At 37.6% G+C, this 13477-nt stretch overlaps 1 protein-coding gene across 1 annotated transcript; it reads left to right on the top strand.

The window, feature by feature from the left end:
- Window positions 1–2617: 2617 nt before the first annotated feature.
- On the top strand, window positions 2618–4616 carry LOC104086047 (heat stress transcription factor B-2a-like). Its single transcript, XM_009590199.4, has 2 exons — window positions 2618–2954; window positions 4284–4616. The coding sequence occupies exons 1-2, from the start codon at window positions 2664–2666 to the stop codon at window positions 4611–4613; spliced, it is 621 nt and encodes a 206-aa protein (XP_009588494.1). The 5' UTR covers window positions 2618–2663; the 3' UTR covers window positions 4614–4616.
- Window positions 4617–13477: the final 8861 nt, after the last annotated feature.

Below are 13477 nucleotides of genomic sequence, written 5' to 3'. Positions count from 1 at the left end.
ATTTTATTCATATATGAAGATATTGGAATACTGTTAGTATTATATTGCAAAAGGAATCCTTAATATAGATTTGTTTATTCTAACAAATATTGTCAACATTTTGTTGGTTATGCAAATGCACGCATTTTCTGAAGTTTGTTCTTCAAACAATCTATTTGTATGTGAGGGTACTGCCATATTATTATTTTACAAGGCAGTCAATTATTGATACTTATCCAAGTCATGTCAATATGCTAGCAACTGATAAAGCAAGTGACTCAACACACAACAGATATGTGACTTTTCCTTGAGAGAAGATTCCAATAATAGTGAAGGCGATGATATTTGTTTATCTCAATTTAAAGAAGGATATATTGAAGGAGACAAAATAAAGCATATATTTCATCAAAGATCTTTATCAAACACGGTCTTCACAGAACGGTGAAATAGATGTTCAACAAATTTGTTCGCTTGATAATTTGGTGTTCTGTTCAGTGAAGCATGGGCAACCTCAACATTTGAGAAGTTGGTATACAAGATCGGAACACGTCATCTCGGAGAAACAAATTGATGTTTTTATCGGGGGGAGGTAAATACGCGTTATACTCCTTTTCCCTTAGCTAAGATTTTATCCCACTAGGCTTTTCTGGCAAGGTTTTTAATGAGCCAGCAAATAATGCGTATTACAAGATATGTGTACTCTTTTTCCTTCACTAAGATTTTTTCCCACAAGGTTTTTTCTTAGTAAGGTTTTAACGAGGAACATTATCTTTGGTCATCCAAGGGAGAGTGTTATGAAATACATATTATATGGACGTCCACTAATCAAATATAACTCCCACTACTCTTCTCCATTATGTAGATAATCCCCACTACTTCTCACCATTATAGTTGTAACTCCCACACCTCTATAACCTCCCCATATAGTTAATATCATGTTCATGACATCCCTTTGTATTACCTCAATGTCATCCTATAAATAGAGGGTCTGGACATCACATTGTACACACTTGAATACATAGAAGAAATAAGAATTTCTCTTCTCTTTCCTCTTTATATCTCTTATCTATTTTATTGTTTCGTATTGTTACTTTGAGCTTAGTTTCTTAACATATAGAGTGGTGGGGTATGAGTTTGAGCTATAGTTTGAATATTAATTAATTAATTAATTTTGAGAAGCTGACGAATTCCTTTTATTGAAAAGACAAACAAAAAGTGAAAAAACTTTTACCAGACTCTTCTGAAGTGAGTCAACATTCGCGGCCCGCCCTTATTTTTCCATCTTTCTCTATAATTTTTCCCCCGCATTATGGACCAACTAATTCAGAATTCACGTTATATAAAGTTCATTAAAGGAAAATTCGTTCCATATTAAAAAACATTCTATTTAAAACTCCAACTCAAGATATTTAATTAAGAGAAAAGAGATCATATTCATTCTATCATAAATAATAATTTGATTATTTTTTTGGCATGTTCATGGAGAAGAATATGAAAGAAATTTTTGACCTTTTGTTAAAGAGTTTAATTTCAATATATTTCTCATATTGTTAATTGTCCTGAAAGATAAATACAGATAATTATTCATAATAAGTGAGATTAATAATCTAAAAGTTAGACATGTTACTTGTGTTTTTTTTGGTAATTAGAAACATGTTGTTATATTAAGTGTTAGGAATTAAACAGAATTAACCTGAATAGATTTTCACCCAATCACTTAAACAAAAAATAGTGGCGCATGTATAATATTATTAATCATGTGTATAATTGTGTATAATCAGTATATAATCTATGTATACTGATTAGAAAAAAGTAAACAGTAAATTCACGGCTATTTGTGTAAAGATTTCTTAGTTATTTACATGATTATATAAATCTTTAATGCTATATATCAATGTATATAAGTCCAAAAAAAATGTATATAAGTAAAATATTTTGTAAACTTACAAAAAAGGAGACATTATTGAGGGGCAAATATGTCCAAATGCCATATAATTTTGACTTATTAAGTGTACTCATGAAGCTTCTATATCTTTTAGTCGAGACAAATCATTTCTCCATCACTTCCATATGAAAAATCAATTAAAAAATATCCACATTCAAAAGTGTCACGTTAGCTCTAAAGAAAAAGGTGAATACACTTGATAGAGAAACATCACAAACACAAAAAGCGAAAAAATAGAAAGAAACGTGCCACCATCCAAAACACTAGTAGTTTCTAAGAAGATGCATATTTAAAAATAGGCATGTACCTATATTTAAAAATAATTTGATACTAAATTTCTCATTTTATTCTTGATGACATAATTTATAGACATATAAATATTTATAACTTATTTTAAATTAATTTTAATAGTCTTTTTTTTTGTTGAAGAATTAACCTAAATATATAGTCGTTCATCCAATTGCTTAAACTAAAAACTACTGGTATATATATATATATATATATATATATATATATATATATATATAACCGTATATAATTTATGTATATCGATTAAAAAAATAAATAGTAAATCTAGCCATCTATTTGTATAAAAATATTTTTTTATTCATTATATTCAGTCAAATACCGTCGCATATTGGACGGAGGGAATAATATAAAAACTATATAAGTAGGAGAAAAGTTTGCACAAAAAGTGATCTTTATCTATCAATTAGAGAAACCAAGATCCTACATAGCCATGGCAGCAGCAGCCGTTGGAACAGCAGAAGACCGGACGATTAGCCGGAAAATCGGCCAGCCGCCGACGAGAACGAAATGCCCGGCGCCGTTTCTGCTTAAAACTTACGAACTTTTGGAGTTTGTGGAGGAAGAAGAAGAGAATTATAGTGGAAAAAATAAGGTTATTTCATGGAATGAAGAGGGCACTGGTTTTGTTGTTTGGTCTCCAGCTGAGTTTTCTGAGCTCATGTTGCCTAAATATTTCAAGCACAACAATTTTTCGAGTTTTATCCGACAACTTAATACCTATGTAAGTCTCTCTCTCTCTCTCTCTTGTTTATGTGTGTATTTGCTACAATATGTCCCATGTTTGGTTGAAAGAATATACTGTTGTCTCCTAATGTATATGTAGGTTTAATGTATACATATTTATAATCTTACTCGTGAAATATGATTAGCTTCTGTAAAGAACGTTAAGGAATAAAAATATATTGGACGTAGGCATGTATTAATTTCTTTATTATTTAAGTTGCATCCTTTTCTCTGATAAGATTTTGGATTAATCTAAGTATCGATCGATCTTTTGTCCTCAAATTTGTCTAAGTGCTATGGTAATAGTACTAATTTATTTGTCTAAGTATCGATCTTTCTCTGTATATATAGTTTGTAAAGGTACTTTGTATCGCCAGGAGAGTCATGTTAGTTAACTTTAATAGGGTTCCATCTTAATTCAGCACTAAAATAACTTTAACTTCTTATTATTAAAATAAAGTTCAACACTAAAAACCTGCTTATTAACACTATATGCTTATTACGAGCTATTTATAATCAGTTAACTCAAACATGTCATTAATTTGTTCATGATAATCAAACAGTAGTCAAAATTGCTCGAAGCCAAATTTAAAACCATCCTATTCCAAAGTCAATTTAATCACACTTGTTGCAATAAAATTCTGGAAAATCGTGTTTTATTCTGACTTAAACTAGACAACTTTTTAGAATGTGGAATATTCATTTAATATATAGGAACTCTATAATACATAGACCAGCATATGAATGTTGAACCAGATTTTAACTTTACTTGTAGTTTTTCTTCTTCTCTAGGCTTGCTAGCCTTCCACTCTATACAACATTCCTTCAAACAAAAACAAATCCAAGATTTAGAGTCACTGAGTTAAAAAATATTTATAATCTTATTATATTTGTACATTTCAAATTTTTGCACATATATATATTTCAAAAGCTATGAATTCAGTTGAACACACGTAATCCACCCTAAATCCGCCTCTGCTTTCCTATCTATTAAATACTACTCCATAGTTTTACCCAGAGGCAGACCTACGTACCCTAATGATAGGGGGTCATCCGCCCCTGATAATTTCGAAAAAAGTATATGTATATATCGTAAATAACATTTATATATTTTGATTAGCACCCTAAGACTCAAAGCTTAGCAGTTGCATTGTTGGATTTTAGGGGCACAACTTAACTTTTAGTGCTGCCTGGTTTTGATTCCTACTTCAACATTTGCTCAAAATTTTATTCGATAGTGGTCTCCCAACCACTTTTAAATCTTGACCCGCCTCTAGTTTCACCTTGGTATTTTGTTAATTAATTATAATTTTTTTTGAATATATAGGGATTCAAGAAAGTAGCATCCAAGAGGTGGGAATTCTCACATGAGAAGTTCAAGAGAGGAAGTAAGCATTTACTTGGCAAAATCACAAGAAAGAAAAGTGACTCTAGTGCTTTTCCTGCATACTTGAAGCCTTCTGATCATATAATGGCTGCAAAAGAAGAGAATAATATTACTTTGCAGCTGCTTATGGAGGAGAATCAGAACTTAAGAAAAGAAAGGTTAGAATTGCAAATGCAGATTGCTCATTTCAAAACCCTAGAAACAAAGTTGATGGACTGTCTTTCTCAGTATGTGGGAAATCAACATAATAAAGTTAGAAGGCTTTTTTAGATATATAGCCAAGTCATTAACCTCAACCAAACCAAAAAGTTGAAAAGTGAATTTAGATTATATTCACTTATAATGTAAAAAACTTTACATTATCAGTGTAATTTCACTTGCCATATATCGGCATTTCAGCTTACTTGCTTTATTTTTCAAGTTACAAATATCATTTAATTTCCTTTTAAGTTACATGATAGTGGTAAATTATTATATATAGTAAAAGTTAAGGTTAAAACTCTAAACAAATAGGAGAAAAAAAGAGAAAAAGTGCCCAATGAGCACCAAAGGTTAGGGTGGAATGTATTTGAACGAAGAATTAACCCAAATAGCAACCAACCAACCACTTAAACTAAAAATAGCCGGCGGATATATAATCAATGTACAATATATGTATAATCATATATAATTGACGTATAATCTATGTATGCCGGTTCAAAAAAGAAAACAATAAATATAATCTATGTATACCGATTAGAAAAAGAAAACAATGAATCCGGCTGACTATTTATGTAAAGATCCCTATTTGAATTCCCCATCGCTTTCGAGCCCTTTGAATGAAAAAAGGCCAAATAGGAGGCGCTTCCCCCTTTTAATGGGCCTTAAGTGACGCGAATTCGAATGAGCCAAGACCCCAAAACAAATATCGTACGCCGGATGAAATTTTTTAAAAAGTAGTCCAATATTTCCATCCCGTCCAAAGTTCAAAAAAGAAGAAAATTTAATAAAGTCATGCCCGTTCAGAGAGGTTGGCTGAAATAAAATTTCTTTTGTTGCTTGGATCATATGAGGTGATAAATTCTTGTCAACATTCTGACCATAGAATTTTCAAATGTTGAACTTAACATGATAAAATTCTTCATTTGGAATTCTGGTACATTTCTTCATAAACAGATTCAAAATTAAGCGTTTATTATTTTTCTTGTCATTTTTATGTGTATATAGTCAATTTTTTCCAAGTTGATTTTATTGGTTATGGATCAGTTTCCTTTGTTGAACGGTATACAGTAACAATTGATGGTCATAGGCTGCATTTAGCCCCTTAATTTACAAAGATTGAGTAATATGAACTTTAAATAAGCATAAAATTCGAAAGTGAAATAAAGCAAAAGGTATTTTGTGTGAAAATATTGGAATATGGACTTACGTTAATTGTTTTTGTTAAAAAGAAATAGTGGCTTGACGCAAGTTGTAAATAGAATAGATGTAAAGCCTAATCTCAGTTAATTATACGTGGCATAAATAAAGATATTATCCTAATTATTAGCCCGTAATGAGCGGCACACATCCGTCGCCATCCTACCATAGTTTAAAGTATATATGAAGTTAATAAGCTCACGTAAAATATAATTACAAGACCCGTCGGTAAAAAGTGAAATCAAACCTGTTAAAAATACAAGTTATCTGTTAGTATAAGTTATAACATTTTCAAATATACTGAAATTACAAATATTCTTTATTATACTATTTTTGCATTCATATAAAGATTTTTTTGGATTTCCTATGATTTGAAAGTAAAAAAAGGACCAAAGGAATTGATGAAACGGACAAAATTTACCGAAAGATTTAGGTGACAATTAATGGTTTAAGTAATCTTAGCTACTAATTATGGCAATCACCAGATAATATAGATCTTGCCCTTTTCGACATTCATAACAAAATGCAAGGGTAAATAGGGGAGCTGCAGATGGATCATCTGAATACTAAATAAAAAATAGAACAATTGTATTTGCTACTTGGACTTGTTTGAATTCAGTATTTTTCCACGGAATATAGATATATACACTTGTTTACCCTTAAAAATGGATAACAACTGAATTTATACGCGATTTTAAGGATATGTGGAATAATTCAATACAAGTGATTAATGACGTTAGGTAAAGCAAATAAAAGATATAGTAAATAGCCAACCAATGATGATAGTGAGTCCGAGCTCGGTTTAAGACTTAAAAGGAACCTGCCTTCAGTTCCGAGCTTGCCCTTATGGAGAACTTATGAACAAAAACAAGAACTTTTGAATAACTTTTAGAAACAGAGAGAAGTATATTGCCTAGGTATGCGTGTTACAGTGTGTCTAATTAATAATTAGCTTCCCATTTATATAGTAGAGGAGTTTTACCCTAGATACAATTCTAAAAAAGGTTAAAAAAAATGGCTAAAACATCCAAATCCGTTCCTCAACAAGTCGCCTCTTCATCTTCCCAACAGGCCGCCGGTACTGAGGCGGCTGCTCCTTAAGTAGTAGCCCTCGAAACGGCTTCCCCCGAGGTGGCTACCAATGAACCGGCCCCTGAGCCTCCCTTGAAAATGTTTATTTTCGGGGGTTGCTCAATTGCAGATGACTTTAAGGTCGAGAAACCCTCACGCAAACAAGATCGGGGTGAAGGAGCACCAAGGTGTATATGCTCTGTAACCGAATATGTTCTTCCCATGGTCCGAAAGGACTACAATTGGGAAGGCAAGGATGTAGTATTCCTCGAGCCCGAGGACGCCATTACTACCCATGTGGAGGGATACTTAAGTGTTTACAGTTATCTCTTCACACTAGGATCGGTGGACCCGATTGTTCTGGATTTTTGCAAGAGGTATAAGGTGTGCCTCGGGTAAATCCATCCAGCAAGGCCCCCTTTGCGAGCATTGACGGAGACTGGGATCGGGGCTGATAGGGACGCTTCGTTCGGGTGAAGACCGAAGATTTGATTCCCCCCGAGTTCATGCCTTTTCTTGAGAAGTGGAATGCATCTCGTAAGTGCAGCCTCTCCTTTTTATTATATCTCTATATTTTTTTTATCTCTCCCTTCTCATTCATACTTGTGGTTGTGCAGTCGTCGCCCGGGTTCCAAATGCAGTCTCCCAGCTAAAGGAATGGATCGAGGGCATCTGTACACAGATGACGTACTCCGAACGCGCATGGCGTGATTTTTCGAAGGGCCGATGGGAGGCCCGTTCTCATGGTAAGGCCTTTCTCTTAATAGTTAATACCATGCTTCTAACTTTCATCATACTGACTTTCCTTCCCCTTTGTTGTTACAGGTTTGCCTAAGACCACCGAACTTAGGACTTTGGAAGGGGACGAAGACGTGTCCTTGTCTGTTGATCCCTTAGTTGCGGGGCAGCCCGGGGATGCCGCGAAGGAAAAGAAGAAAAGGAAAAGGAAACCTTCGGGCTCCCCGGGCCCTGAGGCGAAGAAACCAAAGAAGAGGGTGGCTCGCAAGCCCAGGAAAAGCTCTAACTCCCAGGTGCCAGACTCCGATTCTCTTTTCCGGCTTAGGGATGAGCCGGAGGAAGATCTCAGTATCGTCACCCATGGGACAACCCTTCCCGGGGGCAATAGATATCTAAGGGGGAAACTCGTGAGGCCGACCTTCCTCAAACTCGAGAGGTTGATATGGAGACCCGGGATGGGACTCCCCAAGACGCCGACTCCGCTCCGAAGGAAGCACTCGGTATAATAGAGATTTCAGGGACGCCCTCCTACACCGAGTCCATGCTCAAGGAGACCCAAGCGGGAAAGGAGAAGTCCAATGAAGGGGTCCATGGCACGAACAATCCCTTTCATTCCTTTTTCAACGGTGTGGACTCGTCCGTTTTAGAAGATTTCTCCAGGCTGAGTGACCTGGAAGTTTCAAAGAAGGACACATCCTCGGAAGCTAGTGGGCCTAGTTCGAGCCCGAAATTGATCAACTAGTTCCCTGCCCCGAGTGTGGACCCCTGTCGCAAGAGATCGATTATTCTGACCATCCCGAAGGATGCCCGGGTCCTGTCTGCTCCCGTGGGGATAGCTAGCTACCTCCGATGCTTGGTGACCGAGGAGGACCAAGCAAAAATGAACGAGGTGAACGTGCCGTGCCTTTTTAATGAGGCGCAGCAGGTGCTAAATCGGGTAAGGCATCATTAGGTTCCTTTGAACTTTACTAGTGTCACGACCCAAACCGATGGGCCGTGACGGGCACCGTGTACCTTACTCAACCGAGTACCAACGTAACGTATCTTTCTTATTACATCATCATATACACATGACATACGGTCCTAATAGGCCAACATGATCATTTATAAACTCAAAACATAGGCCGACAAGGCCGTACAATCTTTCACGTACACGACATATGTCTACAAACCTCTAAGAGTACAGAAATATCATAAAGGTCGGGACAGGGTCCCGCCGTACTAATCAGTACATGTCCTACTCATACTGACCGCATAAACAACTCCGGAGCAAATGGAGCACACCAACACCTTCCGCTGAGCTGATAGCCTACTTGGAAGACTCTCAACCTGTCTATCAGGACCTGCGGGCATGAAACGCAGCGTCCCCAGGCAAAAGGGACGTCAGTACAAATAATGTACCGAGTATATAAGGAATGAAAATCAGTAAATAATAGACATGAGGAACATGGAGTAAAAGACTCAACATGTAAATCTGAATAACTCTGTGAATAAATAATATTTACAATGCCATGTATATGCATATAAATGTCATATCATGCATAGGTATATGCGTTTATAACATCATCAAGCCTCTGAGGGCATCCCATCATATCATCTCGGCCACTGTGGACAAATCATCAACGTATACCGGCTGATCAGGTGGTGGTGCATATATAACGCCATAACTTTTTTCCATATCCCATATACATATATATACATATATACGCGTATATAACGTCATCTGGTCATGGGTCAATATGTATGTATAAATGAATGGAATGCATGAGAAGTACGTCAATAAAATCTTTCGGAATGTCATAAGACCATTATGTCTTTGATTAATATCATGAGATAAACTTTATCAACTACGTATTTTTCTGAGACCTATGAGTAGATGATAAAATAATTGGACACGTAGGGAATCAAGAAAATACGCATCTCTAGCATTTCTATGAATAGAGTCAGTTATAGAAGTTACGTATTTTGCTTGTTTCATTTGTATCATTTGGATCATGCCAAAAGAAAAAAGGGATAGCCTTAACATACATGGAGTAGGAAATATTCGTGTGATATTCTTGAGAAGGACTACACTATACTCCTTTAAAACCGCAAAAACTTTCGTTGTTAAGGTACTAATAATTCTCGTAAGAAATTTTGTTGAAAACTTGCTGGATTGAGTGTAGTGTCTGGTTTGAAATATTTGAATTAGGAAAAGGTTATAAGATTTAGATGAAGCCAAATGAAGCCATTTTAAGTCTTGCTGATTAAGTGTAGCGTCTTGGTTATTTAAAGTCCAATTAAGCCAAATGTTGCCAAATCTCTTACACGTAAGTATCATATGTATATCACTTTAGATGCCACCTTTCAATCAAGATTGTTAGTCACTTAATTTGAGTGTGGGGGTTGCCACATCATGCCACTTAGTCTTTATCATATATATATATATCCCTAATTAATTAGGTAATATTTTATTACCCAATAATCAACCAATTACCCACATAATTAAGAATTGTCTCAAATTATTTAAAATACTACTCACTTTTAACACACCTTATACATTTTACTATCATGGCCATGTGGTACCTTGTATGGTACTAGTCCATAAATACTGGGTATTTTAACTCAGGCCGTATTTTATCCCAAATTACCAAACTTCGACGAAACTCATTTCCTTCGATTTGCTTACCCTCTCTCCTTCACGAATTTACTCATCACGTGTTTGAAATAGCATAATGCTGATAATCTTAATATAACCTCATTCCCGATCTTACGTCAATTAACTTACGACAAAACTTTAACGTACGAAAAAAATACAGGATGTCATCTCATTTCTGAGCTTTCATCAATTTACTTATGGCGTACTTTTACGTACGAAAATATGGGGTGTAACAACTAGGTTTTGATATTTCTCACATTTTTCATCTTTTTGCAGGTCTCGATGCTTCATCACGAGAGCTTCCTTCGGTACCGGGTCGAGGTCAATCAGCTCGAGCTCGAGGCCGAGGAGCTTGCCCAAAAAAGGGATATGTACAAGCTTCTCAGCGAGCAACAAGAAGGGGTCATTAAGAACCTTCAGGGCGAGCTAGACGGGGCTTAGAAAGAAGCATCGGTCCTAAGGCGGGAGCACGCCGACTTGGTATAAAAGGTAAAGGTCTTTGAAGTTAGAAACAAGGAACCGGTCATAGTGACTAACGACAATACCTCGCAGGTCCAGCAGAAGATCGACTGAATCGATCAACTTCGAAAGGAGATGAACGAAATCCAAGTCATGGCCAACGGGTGGAAAAGCAGGATAGATCTGTTGACCTCGGAGAAGGAAATCGCCTAGGCAAAGCTATCTTCGGCACAGGTTCAGCTTCGGGTGGCGAAGGAGAAGGGTGAAAAACGGGCTCAGCTAAATGAGGATCTCTGAGCACAGCTCAGCTAGGGCGCCACAGGACGGGATGCCCTTGGTAAATAGATCGAAGCAACGAGGTCTAGGGTAGAGACAGCCTCAATCGATGCCGACGAGATGATGGCTCAGTACAAGGCCAATGTTTATGCAGTCGAGGCTTGCCTGAAGACCAATGTCGATTATGTGAGGTCCTCGAAGAGATCCATGCCCGAGGCTTTGACCTGTCGGCCAAGATCGAGGAGGCAAAAAGACTTGAGGCCGAGGCGAAGAAGCTATCCGAGCCCGAAGGTGAGGAGGGTTCCGAGGGCTCTAAAGAATCCGAAGATCCCAATTGTTCTGGTGATGAATCGGGCTCCGGTGAAGACCAGGCATGAATGCCTTAGGAGTTTTTAGTTTTTGTATTGTGTACATATTTTTTGTTCTTTTTGAGGCCGTTTTTGTTGGGCCTTTGTAAAGATGTTCCGGAATATATATAAAATTTTCCCTTTTAGCAATTTCAAGTCTCTACTATTTTATCATCCTTTCATAATTTCAAATATTTCTAATGCCTTAGCACAGAGTCAAACATACTAATAAGTCATTTAATTTTCGGAGGTCCGTACAGAACCTGACCTCGATGCAATTTTTGCTCAAAACTTTTGAAAACTCGGAGTGACCGGAAGTTTTTCCAAGATGCTTAAGTGTTTTTTAGACGATGCTTTTGCCGAGGGTAACCTTTTAGCAGGTTCTGAATATTTATTGAAGGACTTACATTTTGATTACGGGCTTCGGACGTCTCCGAGCCGTTTTTAGGGCGGTCGTAGCCTTTTAGGTTTAGGCATTACCTAATAGGTTTTGCGCCTCCGGGTTCTAATAACCCGAGTTGCCCGAACTTATTTAGGACAATAGTCCCCAAGTGGGGGTAGCCCTTAGGCTCGGATAGGGGTAACCCTTGGGCTTGATAGTTCCCGGGTAGGGATAGCCCTTAAGCTCTATGCTTTAAGAGGCATAAAAATGTAATAGCAAGGTAGAAACTTTCTTTCATTTCTGTGCATAAAGTACAAGATTGAAAGCATGTAAAAGCTTGCATTATCGCTAAGGTGGCATACGCGGTCACGGTTCACTTGACTGTTTGTCCCTTACAATAAATCCTAACCACCGAGCTTAGGCTGTTAAGCACAAAGTTTCCTTATTTCCTTGCTAAGAAGCTTGACCCGGGGGTGTTGGCCCCCAGTATTCAAGGTTGATCTTGAGAGGGCTCGGATATTGTTGATGAGACCATTGACTCCGATTTAAAATCGGTCTTCGATTCTAAGTTAGCACGATTTATTGTTGCCTCATTAAAAACCTTACCGGAAAACCCATTTGGGACAAAACTGGTTCAAGGGAAAAAGAGTGCAATGCGTGCTTTCAGACCTAATAGTCACATTCTCCTTTGGTTGCTGCCTGCAAGTGTTAGTTCGATTCACAATGTCATAAAAGGTGAATGATATCATACCTTAGCAGTAGTACCGCTTTAAGTGCATCACGTTCTAGTTGTTCGGTAGCTGCGTACCGTTTCCTGCTTCGAGTTTGTATAATCATGTGCCGATAATCCCGATGACTTGATATAGTCCTTCCCAATTTGTCCCCAGCTTCCCCTCGTTCGGGTTCTGGGTATACAGTGTTACTTTTCTTAACACCAAGTCCCCGATATTGAAGTGTCAGAGGTTGGCTCTTCGGTTGTAGTACCTTTCTATCTGCTATTTCTAGGCGGCCAACCGGACTAGGGCGGCTTTGTGCCTTTCATCCAATAGTTCCAGGCTCGTGCTTATGGGCGCGCCGTTTTATTCTTCGGTCGCATATCGGAACCTGAGGCTAGGTTCTCCCACTTCAACTGGTATTAGTGCTTCGGCACCGTAGACCAATGAAAATGGAGTGGCCCCAGTACTAGATTTTGAGGTTGTACGGTATGCCCACAAGACTTCGGGCAGAATTTCCTTTCATTTCCCTTTTGGCATCAGTCAACCTTTTCTTTAGGTTTTGAAGTATGGTCTTGTTTGTTGATTTCGCCTGCCCGTTTCTGCTAGGGTGATAGGGTGTTGACAAGATCTTTTTGATCTTATGTTCTTCGAAAAATATTTTACCTTGATGCTAATGAACTGCTTCCCGTTATCACACACTATCTCGGCCGGTATCCCGAATCGGCATATTATGTGGTCCCAAATGAAGTCAACGATTTCTTTTTCTCGTACCTTCTCGAACGCTTGAGCTTTGACCCACTTAGAAAAATAATCGGTCATAAACAATATGAATTGAGCCTTACCAGGTGCCCACGGCAGGGGACTGACAATGTCCATTCCCCACTTCATGAATGGTCAAGACGACAAGACCGAATGTAGTAGTTCCCCGGGTTGATGGATCATCAGTTTGAGCCTCTGACAACCATCGCATCTTCGTACAAAGTCCTTTGCATCTTTCTCCATGTCGATCCATTAATAGCCGGCCCTGATTATCTTACGAACCAAAGATTCTGCCCCCGAATGGTTTCCACAGGTGCCTTCATGAACTTCCCTAAAAACATATTCGTTGT

Source organism: Nicotiana tomentosiformis, chromosome 9 (assembly GCF_000390325.3).
Source record: "Nicotiana tomentosiformis chromosome 9, ASM39032v3, whole genome shotgun sequence".
In the NCBI taxonomy this organism is placed as follows: domain Eukaryota; kingdom Viridiplantae; phylum Streptophyta; class Magnoliopsida; order Solanales; family Solanaceae; genus Nicotiana; species Nicotiana tomentosiformis.
Note: the sequence above shows the minus strand (reverse complement) of the source record. Positions and strands in the feature narration are given on the sequence as shown.